Source organism: Aegilops tauschii, chromosome 3, assembly GCF_002575655.3.
Source record: "Aegilops tauschii subsp. strangulata cultivar AL8/78 chromosome 3, Aet v6.0, whole genome shotgun sequence".
Lineage (NCBI taxonomy): Eukaryota > Viridiplantae > Streptophyta > Magnoliopsida > Poales > Poaceae > Aegilops > Aegilops tauschii.
In genome coordinates, this window is record NC_053037.3 from 570,020,477 (window position 1) to 570,047,170 (window position 26,694).

The 26,694-nt window shown below is 44.2% G+C and overlaps 1 protein-coding gene across 1 annotated transcript; it reads left to right on the forward strand.

Moving 5' to 3' along the window:
* The first annotated feature begins 23,391 nt into the window (after positions 1–23,391).
* On the forward strand, positions 23,392–26,174 carry LOC109732848 (probable FBD-associated F-box protein At1g32375). Its single transcript, XM_020292051.4, has 3 exons — positions 23,392–24,537; positions 24,629–24,763; positions 25,521–26,174. The coding sequence occupies exons 1-3, from the start codon at positions 23,500–23,502 to the stop codon at positions 25,935–25,937; spliced, it is 1,590 nt and encodes a 529-aa protein (XP_020147640.1). The 5' UTR covers positions 23,392–23,499; the 3' UTR covers positions 25,938–26,174.
* The last annotated feature ends 520 nt before the right edge of the window (positions 26,175–26,694 follow it).

A 26,694-nucleotide genomic window follows, 5' to 3' on the forward strand; every position in this document is an offset into this window, starting at 1 on the left:
TGAAAATGTTGAAACTTGGCATGGTATAATCATTTTACCCACATAGCATGTGCAAGAGAGTGGAGTGGGTTACGGCAAACACTGTATGCACTTCGTGTACAAACTGGACAATCTCTTTCGGAGTATCAGGGCTTCGGACGAGAACTCATCTGTTACACCGGCACTTCATGTTTTTTAAACTTAATTAAACTCCAGACTATTTTAGCATTCAGTACACACCATTCAAAGCGACGTCATCAATTTCCAACACGTTCTGACATCATTTGCTGTTTTTCAGTCATTTACCGATTTGTTTAGAGAGCTAAATGACCGTGAAATTGAAAATCGCTACAAAATGAACTCTGAAAATGTTGAAACTTGGCATGGTATCATCATTTCACCCACATAGCATTGTGCAAGAGAGTAGAGAGGGTTACGGCAAAAACTGGCCGTACTTCGTGTACAAACTAGACAATCTCTTTCGGAGTATCAGGGCTTCGGACGAGAACTCATCTGTTACACGGACACTTCAATGTTTTTTAAACTTATTTGAACTTCAACCTATTTTTGCGTTCAGTATGCATCATTCAAAGCGACGTCATCAATTTCCAACACGTTCTGACATCATTTGCTGTTTTTAGTCATTTACCGATTTGTTTAGAGAGCTAAATGACGATGAAATTGAAAATCACTACAAAATAAAGTCTGAAAATGTTGGAACTTGGCATGGTATCATCAGGGTTTCGAACGAGAACTCATCTGTTACACGGGCACTTCAATGTTTTTTAAACTTATTTGAACTCCAGCCTATTTTTGCGTTTAGTATGCATCATAATAAAATAGAAAATAAATAAAACAGAAAAGACAAAAACTATATTAAAAAATTACTCAAAAATAAATAGCATAAAATAAATAATGCAGAAAAGAAAAAACTATATTTTTTTTATATTCACAAAGAAACTAAATACAGCAAAAAAACTACTCAAAAATAAATATAAGAAAATTATATAAAAAATTATTGGGGCGCTGCCCAGTGGGCCTGCCAGACCTAGGGTTTGCAAATACAGGCCCAGAAGGGCCAGCAGGCTCACAGGGCAGCGCGCCGAAGTGAAGGAAATATGCCCTAGAGGCAATAATAAAGTTATTATTTATTTCCTTATATCATGATAAATGTTTATTATTCATGCTAGAATTGTATTAACCGGAAACATGATACATGTGTGAATACATAGACAAACAGAGTGTCACTAGTATGCCTCTACTTGACTAGCTCGTTGATCAAAGATGGTTATGTTTCCTAGCCATAGACATGAGTTGTCATTTGATTAACGGGATCATATCATTAGGAGAATGATGTGATTGACTTGACCCATTCCGTTAGCTTAGCACACGATCGTCTAGTATTCTGCTATTGCTTTCTTCATGATTTATACATGTTCCTATGACTATGAGATTATGCAACTCCCGTTTACCGGAGGAACACTTTGTGTGCTACCAAACGTCACAACGTAACTGGGTGATTATAAAGGTGCTCTACAGGTGCTTCCAAAGGTACTTGTTGGGTTGGCGTATTTCGAGATTAGGATTTGTCACTCCGATTGTCGGAGAGGTATCTCTGGGCCCACTCAGTAATGCACATCACTATAAGCCTTGCAAGCATTGTAACTAATGAGTTAGTTGCGGGATGATGTATTACGGAACGAGTAAAGAGACTTGCCGGTAACGAGATTGAACTAGGTATTGAGATACCGACGATCGAATCTCGGGCAAGTAACATACCGATGACAAAGGGAACAACGTATGTTGTTATGCGGTTTGACCGATAAAAATCTTCGTAGAATATGTGGGAGCCAATATGAGCATCCAGGTTCCGCTATTGGTTATTGACCGGAGACGTGTCTCGGTCATGTCTACATAGTTCTCGAACCCGTAGGGTCCGCACGCTTAAAGTTAGATGACGGTTATATTATGAGTTTATGTGTTTTGATGTACCGAAGGAGTTCGGAGTCCCGGATGAGATCAGGGACATGACGAGGAGTCTCGAAATGGCCGAGACGTAAAGATCGATATATTGGACGACTATATTCGGACTTCGGAAAGGTTCCGAGTGATTCGGGTATTTATCGGAGTACCGGAGAGTTACGGGAATTCGCCGGGGAGAAGTATTGGGCCTTATTGGGCCATACGGGAATAGAGGAGAGAGGCCAAAAGGAAGGAGGCGCGCACCCCCCCCCCCCTCTGGTCCGAATTGGACAAGGGGTGCAGCCCCCTTTTCCTTCTCCCTCTCCCCCTCTTTCCTTCTCTCCTACTCCAACAAGGAAAGGGGGAGTCCTACTCCCGGTGGGAGTAGGACTCCCCCCTTGGTGCGCCCTCCTCCTTGGCCGGCCGCCTTCCCCCTTGCTCCTTTATATACGGGGGCAGGGGGCACCCCAAAGACACACAATTGATGATTGATCTCTTAGCCGTGTGCGGTGCCCCCCTCCACCATATTACACCTCGATAATATCGTAGCGGTGCTTAGGCGAAGCCCTGCGTCGGTAGAACATCATCATCGTCACCACGCCGTCGTGCTGACGAAACTCTCCCTCAACACTCGGCTGGATCGGAGTTCGAGGGACGTCATCGAGCTGAACGTGTGCTGAACTTGGAGGTGCCGTGCGTTCGGTACTTGATCGGTCAGATCGTGAAGACGTACGACTACATCAACCGCGTTGTGTTAACGCTTCCGCTTTCGGTCTACGAGGGTACGTAGACAACACTCTCCCCTCTCGTTGCTATACATCACCATGATCTTGCGTGTGCGTAGGAATTTTTTTGAAATTAGTATGTTCCCCAACAGATGGCCATATCATATCACTTATATTGATTGCATGTGATGTTTATCTTTTATGCATCTTATCTTGCTTTGATTGACGGTAGCATTATAAGATGATCCTTCACTAAATTATCAAAGTATAAGTGTTCTCCCTGAGTATGCACCGTTGCGAAAGTTCTTCGTGCTGAGACACCACGTGATGATCGGGTGTGATAGGCTCTACGTTCAAATACAATGGGTGCAAAATAGTTGCACATGCGGAATACTCAGGTTAAACTTGACGAGCCTAGCATATAACAGATATGGCCTCGGAACACGGAGACCGAAAGGTCGAGCGTGAATCATATAGTAGATATGATCAACATAGTGATGTTCACCATTGAAACTACTCCATCTCACGTGATGATCGGACATGGTTTAGTTGATATGGATCACGTGATCACTTAGAGGATTAGAGAGATGTCTATATAAGTGGGAGTTCTTAAGTAATATGATTAATTGAACTTGAATTTATCATGAACTTAGTACCTGATAGTATCTTGCTTGTCTATGTTAATTGTAGATAGATGGCCCGTGCTGTTGTTCCGTTGAATTTTAATGCGTTCCTTGAGAAAGCAAAGTTGAAAGATGATGGTAGCAATTACACGGACTGGGTCCGTAACTTGAGGATTATCCTCATTGCTGCACAGAAGAATTACGTCCTGGAAGCACCGCTGGGTGCCAGGCCTGCTGCAGGAGCAACACCAGATGTTATGAACGTCTGGCAGAGCAAAGCTGATGACTACTCGATAGTTCAGTGTGCCATGCTTTACGGCTTAGAACCGGGTCTTCAACGACGTTTTGAACGTCATGGAGCATATGAGATGTTCCAGGAGTTGAAGTTAATATTTCAAGCAAATGCCCGGATTGAGAGATATGAAGTCTCCAATAAGTTCTATAGCTGCAAGATGGAAGAGAATAGTTCTGTCAGTGAGCATATACTCAAAATGTCTGGGTATAATAATCACTTGATTCAACTGGGAGTTAATCTTCCGGATGATTGCGTCATTGACAGAATTCTTCAATCACTGCCACCAAGCTACAAGAGCTTCGTGATGAACTATAATATGCAAGGGATGGTTAAGGCGATTCCCGAGCTCTTCGCAATGCTAAAGGCTGCGGAGGTAGAAATCAAAAAGGAGCATCAAGTGTTGATGGTCAATAAGACCACTAGTTTCAAGAAAAAGGGTAAAGGGAAGAAGAAGGGGAACTTCAAGAAGAACAGCAAACAAGTTGCTGCTCAGGAGAAGAAACCCAAGTCTGTACCTAAGCCTGAGACTGAGTGCTTCTACTGCAAGCAGACTGGTCACTGGAAGCGTAACTGCCCCAAGTATTTGGCAGATAAGAAGGATGGCAAGGTGAACAAAGGTATATGTGATATACATGTTATTGATGTGTACCTTACTAATGCTCGCAGTAGCACCTGGGTATTTGATACTGGTTCTGTTGCTAATATTTGCAACTCGAAACAGGGGCTACGGATTAAGCGAAGATTGGCTAAGGACGAGGTGACGATGCGCATGGGAAATGGTTCCAAAGTCGATGTGATCGCGGTCGGCACGCTACCTCTACATCTACCTTTGGGATTAGTTTTAGACCTAAATAATTGTTATTTGGTGCCAGCGTTAAGCATGAACATTATATCTGGATCTTGTTTGATGCGAGACGGTTATTCATTTAAATCAGAGAATAATGGTTGTTCTATTTATATGAGTAATATCTTTTATGGTCATGCACCCTTGAAGAGTGGTCTATTTTTGTTGAATCTCGATAGTAGTGATACACATATTCATAATATTGAAGCCAAAAGATGCAGAGTTGATAATGATAGTGCAACTTATTTGTGGCACTGCCGTTTAGGTCATATCGGTGTAAAGCGCATGAAGAAACTCCATACTGATGGACTTTTGGAACCACTTGATTATGAATCACTTGGTACTTGCGAACCGTGCCTCATGGGCAAGATGACTAAAACATCGTTTTCCAGAACTATGGAGAGAGCAATAGATTTGTTGGAAATCATACATACAGATGTATGTGGTCCGATGAATATTGAGGCTCGTGGCGGATATCGTTATTTTCTCACCTTCACAGATGATTTGAGCAGATATGGGTATATCTACTTAATGAAACATAAGTCTGAAACATTTGAAAAGTTCAAAGAATTTCAGAGTGAAGTTGAAAATCATCGTAACAAGAAAATAAAATTTCTACGATCTGATCGTGGAGGAGAATATTTGAGTTATGAGTTTGGTCTTCATTTGAAACAATGCGGAATAGTTTCGCAACTCACGCCACCCGGAACACCACAACGTAATGGTGTGTCCGAACGTCGTAATCATACTTTACTAGATATGGTGCGATCTATGATGTCTCTTACTGATTTATCGCTATCGTTTTGGGGTTATGCTTTAGAGACGGCTGCATTCACGTTAAATAGGGCACCATCAAAATCCGTTGAGACGACGCCTTATGAACTGTGGTTTGGCAAAAAACCAAAGTTGTCGTTTCTTAAAGTTTGGGGCTGCGATGCTTATGTGAAAAACTTCAACCTGATAAGCTCGAACCCAAATCAGAGAAATGCGTCTTCATAGGATACCCAAAGGAAACTATTGGGTACACCTTCTATCACAGATCCGAAGGCAAAACTTTTGTTGCTAAATTCGGAAATTTTCTGGAGAAGGAGTTTCTCTCGAAAGAAGTGAGTGGGAGGAAAGTAGAACTTGATGAGGTAACTGTACCTGCTCCCTTATTGGAAAGTAGTTCATCACAGAAACCAGTTTCTATGACACCTACGCCAATTAGTGAGGAAGTTAATGATGATGATCATGAAACTTCAGATCAAGTTATTACTGAACCTCGTAGATCAACCAGAGTAAGATCCGCACCAGAGTGGTACGGTAATCCTGTTCTGGAGGTTATGTTACTAGACCATGACGAATCTACGAACTATGAAGAAGCGATGGTGAGCCCAGATTCCGCAAAATGGCTTGAGGCCATGAAATCCGAGATGGGATCCATGTATGAGAACAAAGTATGGACTTTGGTTGACTTGCCCGATGATCGGCAAGCCATTGAAAATAAATGGATCTTCAAGAAGAAGACTGACGCTGACGGTAATGTTACTGTCTATAAAGCTCGACTTGTTGCGAAAGGTTTTCGACAAGTTCAAGGGATTGACTACGATGAGACCTTCTCACCCGTAGCGATGCTTAAGTCTGTCCGAATCATGTTAGCAATTGCCGCATTTTATGATTATGAAATTTGGCAAATGGATGTCAAAACTGCATTCCTGAATGGATTTCTGGAAGAAGAGTTGTATATGATGCAACCGGAAGGTTTTGTCGATCCAAAGGAAGCTAACAAAGTGTGCAAGCTCCAGCGATCCATTTATGGACTGGTGCAAGCCTCTCGGAGTTGGAATAAACGCTTTGATAGTGTGATCAAAGCATTTGGTTTTATACAGACTTTTGGAGAAGCCTGTATTTACAAGAAAGTGAGTGGGAGCTCTGTAGCATTTCTGATATTATATGTGGATGACATATTGCTGATTGGAAATGATATAGAATTTCTGGATAGCATAAAGGGATACTTGAATAAGAGTTTTTCAATGAAAGACCTCGGTGAAGCTGCGTATATATTGGGCATCAAGATTTATAGAGATAGATCAAGACGCTTAATTGGACTTTCACAAAGCACATACCTTGACAAAGTTTTGAAAAAGTTCAAAATGGATCAAGCAAAGAAAGGGTTCTTGCCTGTGTTACAAGGTGTGAAATTGAGTAAGACTCAATGCCCGACCACTGCAGAAGATAAAGAGAAGATGAAAGATGTTCCCTATGCTTCAGCCATAGGCTCTATCATGTATGCAATGCTGTGTACCAGACCTGATGTAAGCCTTGCTATAAGTCTAGCAGGAAGGTACCAAAGTAATCCAGGAGTGGATCACTGGACAGCGGTCAAGAACATCCTGAAATACCTGAAAAGGACTAAGGATATGTTTCTCGTTTATGGAGGTGACAAAGAGCTCATCGTAAATGGTTCGTCGATGCAAGCTTTGATACTGATCCGGACGATTCTAAATCGCAAACCGGATACGTGTTTACATTGAACGGTGGAGCTGTCAGTTGGTGCAGTTCTAAACAAAGCGTCGTGGCGGGATCTACGTGTGAAGCGGAGTACATAGCTGCTTCGGAAGCAGCAAATGAAGGAGTCTGGATGAAGGAGTTCATATTCGATCTAGGTGTCATACCTAGTGCATCGGGTCCAATGAAAATCTTTTGTGACAATACTGGTGCAATTGCCTTAGCAAAGGAATCCAGATTTCACAAGAGAACCAAGCACATCAAAAGACACTTCAATTCCATCCGGGATTTATTCCAAGTGGGAGACATAGAAATTTGCAAGATACATACGGATCTGAATGTTGTAGACCCGTTGACTAAGCCTCTTCCACGAGCAAAACATGATCAGCACCAAGGCTCCATGGGTGTAAGAATCATTACTGTGTAATCTAGATTATTGACTCTAGTGCAAGTGGGAGACTGAAGGAAATATGCCCTAGAGGCAATAATATAGTTATTTTTATTTCCTTATTTCATGATAAATGTTTATTATTCATGCTAGAATTGTATTAACCGGAAACATAATACTTGTGTGAATACATAGACAAACAGAGTGTCACTAGTATGCCTCTACTTGACTAGCTCGTTGATCATAGATGGTTATGTTTCCTAGACAAACAGAGTGTCACTAGTATGCCTCTACTTGAGTTGTCATTTGATTAACGGGATCACATTATTAGGAGAATGATGTGATTGACTTGACCCATTCCGTTAGCTTAGCACTTGATCGTTTAGTATGTTGCCATTGCTTTCTTCATGACTTATACATGTTCCTATGACTATGAGATTATGCAACTCCCAATTACCGGAGGAACACTTTGTGTGCTACCAAACGTCACAACGTAACTGGGTGATTATAAAGGTGCTCTACAGGTGTCTCCGAAGGTACTTGTTGGGTTGGCGTATTTCGAGATTAGGATTTGTCACTCCGATTGTCGGAGAGGTATCTCTGGGCCCTCTCGGTAATGCACATCACTTAAGCCTTGCAAGCATTGCAACTAAAGAGTTTGTTGCAAGATGATGTATTACGGAACGAGTAAAGAGACTTGCCGGTAACGAGATTGAACTAGGTATTGAGATACCGACGATCGAATCTCGGGCAAGTAACATACCGATGACAAAGGGAACAACGTATGTTGTTATGCGGTCTGACCGATAAAGATCTTCGTAGAATATGTGGGAGCCAATATGAGCATCCAGGTTCCGCTATTGGTTATTGACCGGAGACATGTCTCGGTCATGTCTACATAGTTCTCGAACCCGTAGGGTCTGCACGCTTAACGTTACGATGACAGTTATATTATGAGTTTATATGTTTTGATGTACCGAAGGTTGTTCGGAGTCCCGGATGTGATCACGGACATGACGAGGAGTCTCGAAATGGCCGAGACATAAAAATTGATATATTGGACGACTATATTCGGACACCGAAAATGTTCCGGGTGATTTCGGAGAAAACCGGAGTGCCGGAGGGTTACCGGAACCCCCCCGGGAGAAGTAATGGGCCTTATGGGCCTTAGTGGAGAGAGAGAGAGGGGCAGCCAGGAGGGGCCGCGCGCCCCTCCCCCTCTGGTCCGAATTGGACTAGGAGAGGGGGGCGGCGCCCCCCTTTCCTTCTCCCTCTCCCCCTTCCTTTCCCCCCTCCTAGTAGGAGTAGGAAAGAGGGGAGTCCTACTCCTACTAGGAGGAGGACTCCTCCTCCTGGCGCGCCAACAAGGGCCGGCCGGCCTCCCCCTTGCTCCTTTATATACGGGGGCAGGGGGGCACCCCATAGACACAACAATTGATCTATTTGATCTCTTAGCCGTGTGCGGTGCCCCCCTCCACCATATTACACCTCGATAATATCGTAGCGGTGCTTAGGCAAAGCCCTGCGTCGGTAGAACATCATCATCGTCACCACGCCGTCGTGCTGACGAAACCCTCCCTCAACACTCGGCTGGATCGGAGTTCGAGGGACGTCATCGAGCTGAACGTGTGCTGAACTCGGAGGTGCCGTGCGTTCGGTACTTGATCGGTCGGATCGTGAAGACGTACGACTACATCAACCGCGTTGTGTTAACGCTTCCGCTTTCGGTCTACGAGGGTACGTGGACAACACTCTCCCCTCTCGTTGCTATGCATCACCATGATCTTGCGTGTGCGTAGGAATTTTTTTGAAATTACTACGTTCCCCAACACGAAGTTAGGCCCAGAAGCCTGCTATATAGAGAAGTTCAAAGGAGCAGCCGCGGCTGGGTTTATAAACCAGTGCGGCTGCCCTTCGCTCGGCGAGGTGGGACTAAACATTGTGCACCGCCAGTGGCAGCGCACAACCATTAGTACCGGTTGGTGGCTCCAACCGGTACTAATGAGTGGGCCTTTAGTACCGGTTGGAGCCACAAACCGGTACTAAAGGGGCAGTTTCCCGCCCCTTGGCCTGGCGAAAATTGGCCTTTAATATCGGTTGGTGGCACCAACCGGTACTAAAGGCCCCTCCTATATATATGCCACTTACGAAAAATTCAGTTTCATCGACCACCACTTCTTCTCCAACTACTTCGCGCGACATCGCCGCCGCCGCCGCACCGTCGCCCATCGCGCGCCGCCCTCGCAGGCCCCGCCGCCCGTTGTCGCCGTCACCGCCGTCGCCCCCGCCGGCCGTCGTCGCCGTCACCCCGTCGCCCCCGCCGTCCGTCGCCTCCGCCCCGTACTACGTCGCCGTCTCGATCGCGCCGTCGCCCCCGGCCCGCCGCTCGTCGTCGCGCCGTCCCCGTCACATCGCCGTCTCGCGCCGCCGCCCCCCGCTCGTACACACACACACATATACACACACATACACACACATATTGTTTTTACTTATTTTCTGTTTTCTGTTGTTTAGATTAATGTTAGATAAATTACGTAGATAAGAATGTTAGAATGTTAATGTTAGATGAAATTATATGGAAAAGATGTTAAATATTAATGTCAATTTTAGATGAATTAGCTAGATATTAATTAGGTATATATATGAGATTTGAACTAGTTGAATTAATATAACTAGTTTATTTTTAGTATGAAAATTAATAGAACAAGTTTATTTTTAGTAAGAAAATTTAGGTATATGAGATTATTTGAACTAGTTGAATTAATATAACTAGTTTATTTTTAGTAAATGCTTAGTTGAACTAGTTGAATTAATAAAACTAGTTTATTTTTAGTAAGAAAATTTAGGTATATGAGATTTGATGATCTAATTAAAATATTACTATATATAGCTACTTTATATATATATTTTAGTAAGAAAATTAATAGAACTAGTTTATTTTTAGTAAATTCTTAGTTGAATTAATAGAACTAGTTTATTTTTAGTAAGAAAATTTAGATATCTGAGATTTGATGATCTAATTAAAATATTACTATATAGAACTAGCTACTTTATTTTAGTAAGAAAATTAATAGAACAAGTTTATTTTTATTAAATGCTTAGTTGAATTAATAGAACTAGTTGAACTAATAGATGTAGTTGAATTAGTTGAATTAATAGAACTAGTAAGTGTTTAATGTTTCACCTATATGAACATAGGAAATGTCGTCTGACGACGAAAAAGATTTTCATTAGTGCGAATACTGTGAAGACCAGCGCGGCCTGTGCGACAGAAATTCCTTGTTGATGATAGGCGCTTCAGCATCAAGCTGGATGAGACCTTCGAAGTGGATACAGTAAGTCACAACGACAAGTCTTTTTTCGTAATTAAGCATGACTTATATATGCTTCATATGCTTCAACTTATAATTTTAAATTTTCACTATTCTACTAGCGCATCCCTTGCCATGCAAGAATTTTTGTCTTGGATAAGATAGGTTTCAGTGCTATGGAAACTATGGAGGTAAAGAGAGTTTACCTGAAGACCGAGCATGGTTATACTTTCAACGTCAAATTATACAATGCAGACACGTACACCTATTTTGAATGCAAAATTTGGCAAGCACTATGCAAGGCTTATGCATTTGAGCCTGATATGGTTATCACCTTTGATATTCGTCCGGAAGATGATATTGAAGGTAATAGAGACATCTGAGTCGATGTGCAGACGCCTCCAGTTCTACCATTATGTGAGTTTCTCAACCATATTTATGTCTTTGATATTGTTCATTCAAAAATAGTTGACAACTAATTTCTATTGACAGCTTATTTCCATTCAAGCAAACATGTCCGGCGCTTGGTAGACAGGACCTACTACTGTCCCGGAGCTGAACTAAACTGCGAGGAGATAAGTCATTATGTTTCATGGCTTGAGGATCTTCATACTGTTAAGACAAATTTTCTTCCTGCACTTAGAAATGTTAGTACTCAAAACGTGCGACCAATAGTGATCGTATTGAACTACGGTCACATCTATTTACGAAAGATGGTAAGATTTTTACTATTTGTCCTCAGTGCATCTTTTGCATACATTATTTTTTTGCTAAACTTTCATTGCTAAGTATATAAATTACTATACGATGTTCTTCAACAGGGACTCCCGATGACAGTTGTGCCTCAGTGGATCGAGACTAAAGGTCACATGTCAATGGTTAGCTTACGACCAAGATATCCTACATTGCACATGAGTGCATTCAGGATTTCTAAAAGCGATAAATGCTTAATAGTGAAAGATTGGAGCAAAATTGTTAACGATCCCAGCAGAGAAGTACTAGAGGGCAGCAATGAGAAGCGCAGCCCACGATTAGGAGACAGGGTCATCTGCATGCTCCAGTATGATGAATCAGGAGAGCTATACATGTTCTATGCTATTTTACCTGAGAGAGAGCAGCAGGAGTGATTTAGCTACTTCATGCTCTTAGTACTTTTGTCCTCTCATGTCCGTGTTCTTCGTCCTGAACTTAATCTCAAAGGATGATTTGCTTTTGTGGTGTTATGAACGCTTATAATATGATGACCATGTTGAACTCGATGATATCTTTGCTTCTGGTACAAGTGAATGTTTTTCTTTAAGCTAGTGTTGGTGCTGATTAGATAGCGGTAATGACTATGATGATTAAACAGTGGTAATGACGACTATGATGATTTTTAGCTAGCTAATTTACTGTTGTTGATGATATGATGCAAGAGTTTTTATATTAATATGATGATGATGAGTTATTATATCATTTATAAAAGAAACCGCAGATTAGTTTCAGCTGGATGGATCCTAGCTAAGTGATCAAGTATATGCCATATTCATATTATACTTGATCACTTAATTAAGTGATCAAGTATAATATGGATATGGCATATACTTGATCACTTAGCTAGGATCCACATGCATCCAGTCGAAACTAATCTGCGGTACTTTCATCTAATGATTTAACAACTAAAATAATCACTAAATTAAATTGAAAACACAAAATTAAAGGAAAAATAAAAATAATACCAAAACATACCCAAACATTTAGTACCGGTTGGTGTTACCAACCGGTACTAATGTCCTGCACGCACCGGGCCTGGCTCGTGCCACGTGGTGGCACTTTAGCGCCGGTTCGTGATGAACCAGTACTAAAGGGGGGGGGGGGGCTTTAGTCTCCACTCTTTAGTGCCGGTTGCAGAACCGGCACTAAAGGCCCTTACGAACCGGCGCTAAAGCCCGGTTCTGCACTAGTGTTATATGGTGTGTGTTGATGTGTGGTCATTGGACATCATGAAGCTAGTAGGTGTAGCGACATCTATCGTTAGGAAGTTGTCTTTGAATTGATCCATGTATTTATAATTTTTATCAATATATGTTGAATAATATGATAAAGATGGTTGTGTAAATCGTTCAACGCAGTGGTCGGGGCTCATTCTCATTTTCAAAATATCTTCACAAGATCAGAAGTTTTTTCAAAAAAAACCGGTCTATCAAGTGGCTTTGTACACTAGTTGTGAGTGCATCTACAACACGATTTAGCAAATCCACCCCCGCCCCTAAACGTCTGCGGACGTGCCTGACCACCGTTTTGAGTCTTAATTTGTCCTCTATTCAGTCATACTCTTTATTTCACCCGCACATAATATCAAGTTGCTATTTCTCTAACACCCAACAAATGATCGCCAGTTAAATAAAAGGGTCCAAAGTAAATCGCTGCCAATTCGTGTTCGTGAAGGAACGTGAAGTTTCGGAACCGACCCGACCCCTCCTCTATACTATATCACGTCCCCTGATCGGCTCTGCGGGGATCGACTTGGATTGGAGCGTCGGTACGAAAGCGGGAAGCATTGGAGCGATTTCCATATCCTGCCTCGATCTCGATGTAAGCATCTCTCTCTCTCTCTCTCTCGCCGGCATTGTCACCAGTCGCGGCCGCCGTTGATACGTATTGTATTGTCATCATTAGTCGCCGCCGGCGTGTCCATGGACCTGACCATGGATGGCGTTGCGTTGGAGGACTGTGTGTGTATGTATCCTGATGACAAGCGGGCCATACCATACCGTCGACCTCCTTCCATCTCGCTTCTCCTCCGTTCCCCTCCCCTCCTCTCCCCGGAAAAGAAACCCTAACCCCCTTCTTCCGCCATGGCCACCGACCGCGGACGGGGGCGACGCTCCCGGCGACAGCCTCGGGTGCCCGTGCAACGCGTCCGCACCCCGATTACGGAACGAGCAAGCGGGTCGACGTACGAGTCTCCGCGCGCCCGTGCCCCCACCTGCTCATTCGATGGCCGCCTTCCGCTCGCCGCGGCTACCGGACAAGTCCTGGTATGAACGCCGCCGCCGCGCGTCGTTCCATTATCAATCGCTTTAGGATTCTGATATGTGCGTCGGATTTATGCCCGTAGATGATTCCCAGTTTTCTAGTCTAGAAATAACGTATTTTATCTGGAAAACACACACGCAAGTCTGCATTGATGTGGATTGTTCATCTCCTAACAGCCTGCTTCACTGCAGCTCTGGTAGGATGAGCATCAAAAGCCGACTGCAACATTGGAGGAATCGCCATCATCATGGACCTGGTTCCCTCGTTATCCAATTTGTTTCAGAAACAGCTCAGCCAACTGCCGTATGGCCACCCAGCCTCCTCCTCTTGTTATATATCATCATCATGTTTTGTCCAAATGAAATTGTTTCACTTGTCAATGGGGGCTCGTTGCTTCGATCGTTTGTCGTTGGAGATTTGGGACAGCAAGGGTTTCTGTACAGGGATGGTTGGTTTGGTACTCTTCCTGCTTCCTCGCAAATAAAATTTTGCATCCAATTGGCTTCGACCCAATATTTGGCAAACCAATCACCAGACTTGCCAAATTTTGGCTTTCCCAATACTGGCCGGCAGCGCAAAAGTTAGCAACAACTAACCAATCCAGCCCGTATTTCACACCGATTTCAGGCCTCTTATCAACCTTTTGCCACGATGATACCATGGATTATTCATTCACCGCCTAAGATAATTTTGTTTTGCTCATCCAGACTACTTGTTCCACTTCAGGTCTCAGGAGCATGCAGCTGAGTCTGCATCCGGACAAACGCCGCAGCAGCCGGACGCCTCGTCATCAAACAGCTTGGTTGATGTTACAACATTGAAGGGATTGTCCATCACTGCCACGTCCCCGTCCTCTCGGCGCGACACCATTTGGGTCCGATACCAGTGTGATTGGGGGCTCACATTTTACACCAGGATCGATCTTCGTGGATATTTCCACACGTATCCTCATGTGGGCGGGCCATTTCAGAGCTTAGACCAAGTTAACAATGCCATTGATCGCTATCTTCATGACCGTCGGGATACAATAATGTAAACTTTCTCAACTCTTTTCTTTGCGTGCACACTTGCAAGTTCCAATTAATGTTTTTTCCTTCTATGTTTTAAGCCCCAAAGGTGATTACAGTTTTCGCATAATTAATCAGGAGAAGAACGAATGAACCCAAGTTAGATTATAGTAAATTTGGTACTTTCATGCATACAGGAAAAAAAATGAAGCACCGAACTGCCTTAATTTTTAAGTTCCTGTTCTGGGACCATTCAAGTTAAGGAGACATTTTAACTGTATTTGTGAGAGAGTTGCTGAAGTAGTGCGTAAAATTATATAGATGCTATGCTACCACTTTGTAATTTTGTATGTAGGTCTGTTTCGTTTCCGTTGATTAATGTCATGAGCTACGCCAGAAGACACGTGTGAGCTGTTTGATCCTTGTTAACCAATCCTACATGCATACTATTTGTCCCTAACCCTATTTCTGGATGATAACCTGATCTAAACTAGGTGCAAGGAGCGACCTGAGTTCTATGAAGTGGGTAAGGCTAGTGTAGAGAGGGGTATACGAGACTCTCTTTTCTGGCCTGATGGCTCAAAGAAGATGTACGTGAAATCGGAACCGGTTGATGAAAGCCGTTGTTGGATGCTCCAGCTGGTTCAAGCTTCGTTGGACAAGTATAACGAGGATCACAATCTTTTCAAGGTTTGCTCTTTGTCCCTCCTTCCTGTCCTTACTCTTTATCATGCTACCTGGAGTGCTTTGTGTTACACTGTCCTATCCGTTCATGTAATAACTAGTCGCTGACGGGATCCATTCTTCTTATCTCAGGATCTTGCGCTTGAAGTTAAAGATGTTGTGTGCTATGAAGTGATATATGAAGGCAACTGCCGCTACTACCATATTAATTTCACTACAAGGACCAAAGGAGCAAAGACCACCAACAATCTGTTCTTTGCTGAAGTCACACGTATGCCAGGAGAAGACGGAAATTTGGTGGTCAGCTGTACCTGCATGGTTGATCATTTTGATAACGGTATTTTGTACTCTTATCAAGTGTTGCTGAAATACAGTTTAAACGTTTTTGCCTTTAGTATATGATCCCTTAATTGACCTGTTTGTTTGTGACTCGTAGCATTTTATCCAATATCCTTGAGCTTTGCATTGTAATATCTCAAACTAGTTCATGCACATCCATGTGCAATATCTCAAACTAGTTCATGCACATCCATGTGTATTATTACCTTCACTTAATCAGCTAGCATTATTTAATGGTCCTTATCTCCTCTCTTTCTTTAAACGAAGGTCACTGCTACGGCTGTGAAAGTAATATGAAGCACCCCAATGCTGATGCATACAGTGGTGGTCACTCTAAGGTTTGCAGCTTGGAGGGAGAATGTCTTGGACCGAATATAGCCATCGCAGAAACTATGGATGACGTAAGTGTGATGTTTTTATTTCCTGGCAAGCTAGCATTTTGACATTTTCTGTTGCTGTATTCCATTTTAATTGAATGAACGTCTTCTACAGTGGAAAGCTGAGGAAGGCAGGGTAAGACAAATGTTCAAGGTAAAGACGCATCATCTTGTGTGGTAGGTATATAATAACATGATGTTTTTTAGTTGGTTGATCAATTCCTGCTTGTTCATTTGTTTCCATCAGGGCCTTGGTGATCCAACTGTTGTGGCGCGACTCATGGAACCACCCAAGTTGAACTTCGGAGCAACCAAGGCCACCGATGAGGAAGTAGAGTGTTTTATGAATTCGATCATGGAACCATACGATCCTAACCTTTGCACCACTTATGGCATCCTCGATGCTAGCGCCGCAGAAAGATTTAGAGTGGCGCTAATGTAAGACCAAGGATGCTGCCCGGAGTTATGTTGCACTTTCTTGTGACTACATGGTTTCCCATCAGCGAACCTTTCGATACCAAGCTGTTTTGTGTTTCTAAGATGCTCGTAGAAGAAGCTGAATGCTTTTTGGTTTGAAGATTGACATATGTACGACTTTTACTATGTGTGTATGGCAGTACTTGTTATTTTTAACCGGACCAGCAGGTGCTCTGCCTTTTTAAATTTAAGAAAGGTGGAAAGCTAGTAGGAAAAGCCAAAAGTTAAAGAAGAAAAGAACCAGTGCAAGCATTGTCTGCCTGGCTGTACAATTCAAAAAATTCCTATTTCTCCCATGCCTCATCAAAGAGGCTGATCTCATCGTTTATCTTCGAGCACAGCTGCACTTGGTTCATTTGTTGGTTTTTGAGAACTCTTCTATTTCGCTCATTCCAGAGGCTCACCGTCAGTGCCTTCTCCTTTTTTTTTTTCCTGAGAGGCAAAATCGCCTCCCACCAGGTTGAGCGCAGCGCCTCCTGGCTTGCCAGTGTTCTCGTGTGCTGGTATGAAGTCCACACCTGCTTGGCGAAGGGGCAACCGAAGATCAGGTGGTTGGCAGACTCGAGCACCTGATCACAAGTAGAGCAAGTATCCTGATGATCCAAGCCTCTCACAAGCAGTCGATCCACTGTCCAAAGTCTATTCTGCAGCAGCGTCCAGACAAAGAATTTGATCTTAGCCTCAACTCTGAACTTCCAAGCAGCTGCAAGGGTGGCATTGGAATCTGGGTGCAGAATTGAGTGTTGTAAGCAGATTTTGCCGAGTAACCGCCGTTTGCAGTGGGCGTCCAGGCGATCGTATCCGTCTCCGAGGAAAGCTGGATGGCCTGAATGCTCGTCCACAAGGCAACGAATGAGACCAGAAGATCAGCAGAGTTGATTTGCTGCAGCCCTCTCATCCAACTGCCATTAGTGATAGCATCGGCCACGGTCGTGCTCTTGGCTCTCGAGAGATGAAACAGATTTGGGTAGCAATCCTTAGGGGTCGTGCCATCCAACCATCTACGCATGACGCGTTGAAGGAGAGAACACCGACCAGATGGACATATATATACAACGACTCACCAAAACTTGATGTTTGCTCCTTTGATTTTCAAGCAAAAAGAAGGCTTAAGATGCTTATAATCCCGAAGAGGCAGAAAAAAGAAGTAAGACGCCATTTTAGTCTAGTGTTGCATTGTTTGTCTATCACCGATTGTAAGGCTAAGTTGATCTTGTAAGTGTTAATGCTCTTGGCCATTTCAGGCGGATCCATTTCATAAGAATCCTTAACAAGTGTGATTAAAACACAAGACACGAATGCACTGCAACTTCTAACTCTAGCAGAATAGAATGTTAATCAGAGGCAAGAGGATTTACAGTAAACAACGTGCATTCATGCGAAATCTAATTCAAGCAGTTAGAATACTTTGTGGTCACTCCTAGATTTCCCAGTCTACAAAAGGGAAAATGTTAGGCCCTGTTTGGAATGGGTGTAAGTTTTTACACCTGTATTTATTTTACAGGTGTAAATTGCGGGTCACCTCTTGATTCATGCCTGGAATGAAAACGACGGGAGGAGGTCTGTACTGTAAACCGGCCCGCTGCCAGTCACCTTCCCCAGATGTGGATGCGGCGGCTCGACCCGCTGCCGACCTCGCCAACACGGTTGACAAAACTAACTTCGTCGGCCTTACCGAATTGCAAGCAAAGGAGCTCGCTGCTTAGATTGCCTCCGGCGCTTAGGTGGTACAGCTCTCTCGACGAGTACTGGAGAAGGATCAGGCGGAATTCCATAAGATGAGAAGGTCTTTCACGGAAAAGGTGACACCAGGATTATACAGTTAGCCGTTAGTGAGTGAACTTTCTCATGATTTATAATGCTTATGTTCAGTGGTGCAACGTCTGAACCTGAATAAACAAAATACTCGTCGATGTAGCTAAAGATGCACATATACAGGAAGATCATCACTTTTTCCCGGATCGTGCCGTAATGTGTATCATTCAATATCCATGTGAGATATTTCAATTGTTGAGGTCAATGCAAAATGATCTCTCATGCATTGTGCATCTATGATCTATCTGTGCATACTTATCTCGTGTCCCCACATTCGTGTTGAAACATGAATTGGATGAAAGCAAAGAAGAAGCACAAGAGGGTGATAACGCATGCGGCACATTAAAGTTATGATGACTAATTGCTCATAACTTTTATCAGTGGCGTATGTGGAAAACGTTTTTGTAATGTACTTGCACTTTAGAGTTTATCATGCTCTATGCACCTCATTTTGTTCATGCTCATGCTTATGTGTGTATTACCATTCATTGATGCAAACCTTCTATATAAACCCATGAGAGATTTCATTTGCTACTTGATTGCATGTTAAGATAGGTAGCTAGTACCAACTAATTTTCTGCTTAGTTATTCTATTCCATGTTGTTGTTTGTTTGTACTACAACATTCCCAATGTTGATGTGAGAAGTTGGAGGAAACCAAAATGCAAGCAAGCCAGTGGGATTCTCCAACTAGCGCACAACCAACTCAGTAGCGTTGCCCTCAGGGCCGGCTCTGGCCCAGGGCAAGAGGGAGATCGTGAACCCAACCAACAACATTACTCCAGATCTCTATGCTCTTTGGCAGAAGGATCCTAAGATAGCACTCATCAGACGAGATCGACGGGGCAACGTTCCATTGAGCTACGATCAAATCAAGTATGTCACTCTGGACCCTTGGCCAACAACGACATCCCCAGCAACATGCCAGGTTCCAAGGACGATGCGGATCCTGCTGGGCTTTTGCGGCGGCAGGGGCAGTGGAGGGCCTCAATATGATCAAGAATAACAAGCTGTTGCCGCTATCCGTGCAGGACAACAAAGGGCTGCAAAAGTGGCAACGCTAGGCGGGCGTTCGAGTACATCATCGACACTGATGGGATTTCCTCATGGGAGGACAACCCACATCTGGGCAGGGTGGCTACGGCCACGATGCAAACAAAATGGTTGTTATTGGGGGTTATGAGCGGGCCCCCCATACAATGAAACCGCCCTAATGCAGGTTGTGGCATCGCAACTGGTGGTGGTGGGGGTTGACCTGGCGCTGCTCGGCAGCAGCCAATGCAGACTTGGTTTTGTCGGACACCCGCAACTTCTGGTCCATCTCCCTGGCCTTGTCATTGCCCAAAGTAATTTGCCCAATCTTCTTGTCAATGGCGGGCACCAGCAATGGATGTAAAACAGCCATGCTTCTATTGGAAGATTCTTCCTAGCCGATGGCGTATTTGCCCTCCTTAGACAACATCTTCCGCCGTGTTTTCTCCACCAACTGGGACTCTCACCACTCATCCTATATAGAGCATAACGTACATAACATAATATCGTGTTGCCTATGTACGTACTGCTAGAATAAGGTAGTCAGTACACTAGTGGGCACAACCCAAGATCCGAGATTATTTGTTTGATGCTGATAGTGCTGCAAAACTTATAATGCAGTACGCCAACAAAATAAGTTAATCAAATAGACACTACCGACAACAAACCTCCAGGAGAATGTCTCATTGTCATTTTGACGTTTTGTCAACTAGAACTAGGTGTGATATCCATTGCAACTATTATTTCATGCATGGTTTTACAAAACAAGAAGATGCACAAGTACAGTTTAAGTAAAACTGAAGAAAAACACAAATGACCAGACCCAGATACATGATGCAGACCATCATATGTGACAAGTTCAATAAAGCACAACACCACTAAACCAACAACACACCAAAAAATGTACTCCAAGTATCGTGGTTTTAATGAACTAAAACCATGACACTTATTTTGAAACGGAGGGAGTAAGTAGTAAAAACACAAAATCAGGATATCACATACCAGTGGAGCAAAGACGGTAGGGGTCAGATGATGTTCAGGAGCAGGTTTATGATAACAGAGAGATTAAGCATTGAACCCTGTTAAAACAAAATGTCAATTCTGAGATCATTTTTCTAGGAGAAGAAAACAGTATGACATGGCAGTTAGTACTCTAAGAAAATGCGAACTTGTTTTTGTAAACGCCTTCCTTTTACTTCCTTGTTCTGGCAAGCGCCTTTAATGCAAGTTGCAAGGAGTTGACGATCACCATCAAAAGGGGATTATAGATTTGAAAGCAAAGGAGCATGACCAGAACATTAGGAGATACAAAGCATCTCCAAATATACACACTTCCATTGACAAGACAAGTTTAGAAAGCGCCCAAAAGATGGCAAATAGCTTCGGCCATCTCCCATTCAGTAGAACAAGTAATCTTTGTCAGCTTCTTTCAAGACTTCAAACGTTGCGCTGAAAGGCAATGATGATTCAAGCATGAGATACGTTGAATTCCATCTTGTAGGCACATCAAGAGAAGGATGGTTTTTACAAGCAAGTCCAACCCACGCAGTCATCCCATCGAATTTCTCCCTTCTACCTTGACAACTCTTGATATATATACTTCACTGATTCTCTGATTCTATCAACAACCAACGCCATCGCATCGAGTCCATCTTGCTGATATGACCGTATATGTAAATTAACTACGATGGTCGCTGATGATATAACGACGTTCACGTCTACTATTCAACATGCTACATAAGTTGTCAAAGATGAAGATATACTAAGAAAGATGGGCGTTGTTCATCCAAACAAAGAAGACAGCGGAAAGGAATACAAATTGGAACTAGTAAAAGAAAAAGAAGTGCGTGCATGTGATTTCTTTGGTAATGACGGTTTGCATGCAACCATATTAGGATTTTTTTGCATGGTAATACGTGTCTCATTCATATCATAAAGATCAAAGTACAAGTCACGTAAGGACCGACATGATAAAATTGAAAAGATAGCATAACATCTCTGAGCTTGACACCAACGTCCATCACCTGCCTCCGGCATCACCACAGCAGCCACCGAAGAAAAAAATGGCGGATCACCTCCTCACCCGAGCTCAACGCGCCTCCATCGCTGATATGCAGCTTTGCGGACCTCCAAAGTGGCTCACCAAAAGTGAAGCCCTTGCCGTTGAATGAATCAGACCGGGGCAACACCCCGGACACGCCATCGAACTCCAGATCTGGCACCCCACCATGACCAAGACGCCGAAGGAGGAAACCATACGTGCCATCCACAAACCACGAACCCAACACACGTTTCGTCTTCCAGATGTCGTCGATGCAGACCACAATCTGCATCCGCTCCTGGACTACCTCCCAATCTCCGCGCCGACGCTGGAGCAAGACTTTGGGACTCTAGTTTTCATGGAAGAAAGTAAAATACGCATGCGAGGTATGGAAATTAGTGTTTGTTTCAGATACAAGAAGAGGAAGAAATCATGTTGAGTATTTCTTTGGGCGGTTACGGCCACCTGAACGACCAAAAGCTATACATACAAGGAAGTTTATCACGTGGAAGATCATGAGTTTAAAAGAGTCTGGATGGGGGCCACCACGTTTTAACAGATAAAGGAGCAAACAAATAAAAGAGTCAAACTTTACTTTCGTCGATCTTTGCATGCTTGGCAAGTTAGTTTAAATCTAGAAAGAATCAAGATTTTAGGAGGCACATGTCCTCAGGTAACTTCTATAAATAGCTAGGTATGGTCCATGTAATAGGCAGGTTATATTTTATATGAAATAGACACGATGTGTTTTTCAGGGTAGACACCCCTATCAAGTTTTGGAGGAATCTTTGAAAAACCTCCATGTTGCGATTTCTTTGTAGAAATTATTTTGCGCGTGAGTACCATCGCCGAGATGGGTTTTCTCGTGCTGGACCGTAGGGTTCAATCCCTCTACTTCGCGTACATCACGTGTGCGGGTGAGAGGTTTCTACTGCTAGAGGTGGAGTGTCGTGAAAGATGGGCCGCAAAAACAGATCGGATCTCGCCATCGAGGTTCGGTCTTTATCACTTGCACCACAAGATTTGTACGCACGCAACACATATAACATGTAGTGTTTTCCACCGTGATGGTCAAAGATACCTATCTACCAAATTCTTCCTCAAGTGGCCAACCATCGAGCTATTAACTGGTCCATTGTCGAGGGTAAAGTTGAAGGTTTTGTCTTCAATGTTCCAATCTCTCAAGCTCTTTTACCATATCAAATATGTTAGGGCATTGTGAGGGGTTTTCAAGAGCCAAAATCTGATTATTTTGTTTTGTAAAGTCCAAGAATCATTAATAAAGTGGGCGGTTATGCATAAATGACCCAGTTTCTGACTGGACGTCCAAATGTCGCCCGTTAACGATATTTGAGAGCTTAGATTGCTAAAGAATGCTTGAATTTCTTTTTTGTGTCTTTCATATGAATAAATGAAATCCAATTTAATTATTATCCTTGATACCACATTGAACCATGGATTCTATGTCTTAACAAAGGACTTAAAGCCACGGTACTCAGTAAAAAGGAAAGGTAATTTAATGTAGCACAATCAACTTTATCCGTGTTCTACGTGGACGCCCAGGGTCAAACTTCCACTCTAGATCAATTGCACTATCAGTTAGTATCTTGGCAGCCATACCGTCCATCTTAGTTTTCTCCTCACATACGTCCATGTGTTTACAAATATGACTTGCCCCGGTGAGTGCAACGACATTGTGCAAGCATTACATAAACATATATATTGGTTCTACCTCATTGTCAAAGGGCAAAGATCCAGGTGATGTTGGTCTAGTTTTTGTTTGTTTGTTTGAGACAACTGATGGTCTAGTTGAAACATCTCTCTGGGGAACAATTTGTTTTAGGACCCTCTCTGGGAAACAAATAAACAATAAACAATAAGCTTGAGAGAGACAGAGCCAATCTGACAGACGTGAGCGACGCATTCATGGGCCGGCCCATATGAGCGAGCGCTTCTCTCTCATAGCAAATCACGACGGCGGACACCACAGACCACACCCACTCCTCCAGAAAAAAAAAAACCACTCCTCCATTCCCCACTTCCTCCCCAAACCAAACCCTCGCCGTCGGCCCCCTCCCCCTCCACCGGCGGCCATGGACGAACCGCAGGTCATCATCGGCACCCCCAGGAGCGATATGCTCGCCAGCATTGAGCGCAACGGCCGACACCCTGACACGCTGGATCTCGGCTCCAACATGATGCTCTACATGGTCTACCGCTACCTCCCGGCCCCGCCCGTCTCCCCCACCGCCACCCTCTCGCTCGCCGGCGCGTCCTGGGTCCCCGACGGCGTCGACCGCATCAGCCTCCTCCCGGATGTGCTCCTCCGCGACATCATCTCCCGCCTCCCCGCCAAGGACGCCGCGCGCACCGCCGCCCTCGCCTCGCGCTGGCGCCCGCTCTGGCGGTCGGCGCCCCTTTCTCTTGTCGACAGCCATCTGCTTCCGGACGGCGGCGCGTCCGGCCCGTTCATCATCGGCTCTCCCTCTCCCCGCGCCGTCACCGCCGCGGTGTCCAGCGCCCTCGCTGCGCACCCGGGGCCTTTCCGCTGCGTCCACCTCACCTGCAGCACCATGGACGAGCACCGAGGCGAGATGGCGCGCTGGATCGACACCCTCGTCGCCAAGGGGGTCCAAGAACTCGTCTTTGTGAACCGCCCTTGGCCGATTGACCTGCGCCTCCCCGCCGCCCTCTTCAGCTGCGCCTCCCTCACCCGCCTCTACCTCGGCGTCTGGAGGCTCCCGGACACCGCCGCCGTGCCGCGCGGTGTCAGCTTCCCCAACCTCCGGGAGCTCGGCCTCTGCTGGAATGTCATGGAGGACCGTGACCTCGCCTTCATGCTTGAAAGAAGCCCCGTCCTTGAGTTCCTGGTCATCATGGCCAGCCAGACCGGAGTGCGCGTTCGCCTCGTCAGCCGCAGCCTGCGCTGCGTTCAGCTCGGCCATACCTTCTTGGAGAACATCGACGTGGTGGAAGCCCCTCACCTGGAGAGGCTCTTCCAGTGGCAAACTGTTGCCGCGGCCGGTAGCCGCGTCATGGCAAACCGCTCTTTCAGAATCAAGATTGGGAATGCACCTAAGCTGCGTGTGCTGGGATATCTTAAGCCAGGAGAGCAAGAGCTGGTCGTCGTGGTACAGATCTCAATCTGCAAGTGTATGTGTGTCAGTTAATAATGCCAATGTATGTTCTGAATTAGTTTCTCTTTCCTTGGTTGCATTGCAGGCTGGGAGCAAGGAGAACATTGTCCCTAGTGTACAGATTTTGGCCATGGAGGTGCAATTTGGTGTCCGCAATGCTATCAAGAAAGTGCCAGGTTTTCTGCGCTGTTTCCCCAACCTGGAGACGCTCCATGTCCAGGTAAAATTTGTTAACTACATACATTTGCTGCATCGGTAATTTTGCAGTGCTAGTGTCCATGTTATCTAGAATGAACTGACCACAGATATAGAAATGACCTGCTGGCCTGCTATCATGGGTTGGCTACGGCGTCGCAAAGATCTTTCCCCCTTTAGTGATAGAAACAGAGTTTGAAACTGTAGTTGTCATTTCCTTAGTATTCAGTACATGGTACATATAGAGCTTTGTACCGAAGTTACAGGAGTCGACCGTGTGCACGATCGTGAGTAATGCGCTACATACAGGCAAAGACCAAGTCACAGGATAACTGAACATGACATTGTTTTTTGACAAAGAACTGAACATGACATGAATAATGTACACATGGATTCGGGGAACAATGGTTGCAACCGGCAGTATTTTTATCTGGTACTAATGGTTCTAAATACACGTCTGCACCACTTACCATATCAGCCACGCAGCAAAACAGGGTTGTCACACTTGGATAGCCTATTAGCAAGTGTACTCTGTTTTGTATCGCGTCTTTACCGTCTTAGCAGAATCATAGTGCATCCGGTGGAGGGTTCAAAGTAAGTGTAGTCTGTCTGGTAATTTTGCAATACCAGTGTCCATGTTATATAGCAATGTCAGAACTGTGAATCAGATTATTAATCATAAGATTGCTTGGCCTGCTGCTGCTATTGCTACTGCTGCATGATATGTCCTCATAGAAAAAATCCCTGAACTACTGTATGCGGCTGATCGATTTCATCTGCAGTCCCCCCGCATACGTGAGGAGTCCACCAGCAAGGTCAATCTCAAGTTCTGGCAGGAGGGCGGTCCCATCAAATGCATCCTGCAGAGCATCAAGAGGTTGTTCTTCTACGAGTTCCGAGGGTCGAGAAGCGAGCTTACTTTCCTCAAGTTCATCGCGGAGAGAGGTCGGGTGCTGGAGCAGATGGTGGTTGTGGTGGCCAGCGAGTGTTTCTCCTCGGGGGATAACGTGAATGCCAAGCTGAAGCCTCTGGCCGATGCGAAATGGAGCAGAAAAGCCTGCAAACTAGAGCTCTTCAGGAGCCCGCTCACAAATGTTTCTGGTCCTCTTCACAACCACGAACTAGCTGCTGATTTTGGGTTTGCTGACCCTTTTGATCTCAAGTACTACTCCAAAGCAGAAAGGATCTCTGTAAGTTGATTAGCAGCTCTTGTACAAGACTGCTGTTACCCAGCTAGACTTTGTGTAAAGTGAAGGATCTTTGTGCAAGGACCTACTTGGCAAGCTGTGGAATGCGTGTTTCTGCAAAGTGAAGTTTTGTGTGGGATGTGGCTGGACGCATAACACATCAAATTAGAGCGTCTTCACCTTTATTTTAGTTATCTAGTGCTAATGATCTTTGTGGTATTTATCTAGTGCTGATTTTTGTGTGGGATGTGACTATCTAGTGCTAATGATCTTTCTGGTTTATCGAACTGGCCATGAATTAATCTGCTATCCATTAGGTTGGTCTCAGCTCAAAAGAGTACTGTACTAATTAATCACCACAAATATGCTCTTGGTTTTGATTTTCACAAACTTTTACTACATGTTTCTTTTATAAAGTATTACTGATTACTGCAATTGGACAGAGATCTGGGAAACCTTCACAAAACAGGACCAATATCATTACCAGAAATGTAGTTCTACTAGCATCACGAGTTAAGCATGGAACCGTCATATTCAGTACCGAACCAGATGTAGGTGACCAGGTCATTCACGCTGGAAATGTCAAGCCAGCAAGTGCACTACGAATTGCAATTTTATTATGGTCTTTCTGGTTTGTCCAACTGCAATTAAAATATGTTGTGCACTTGCTGTTGTTAGTGTCATGAATTAATCTGCTATCCATTAGGTTGGTCTCAGCTCTAAACAGTACTAATTAATTACCACAATTATGGTCTTTTGTTTAGATTTT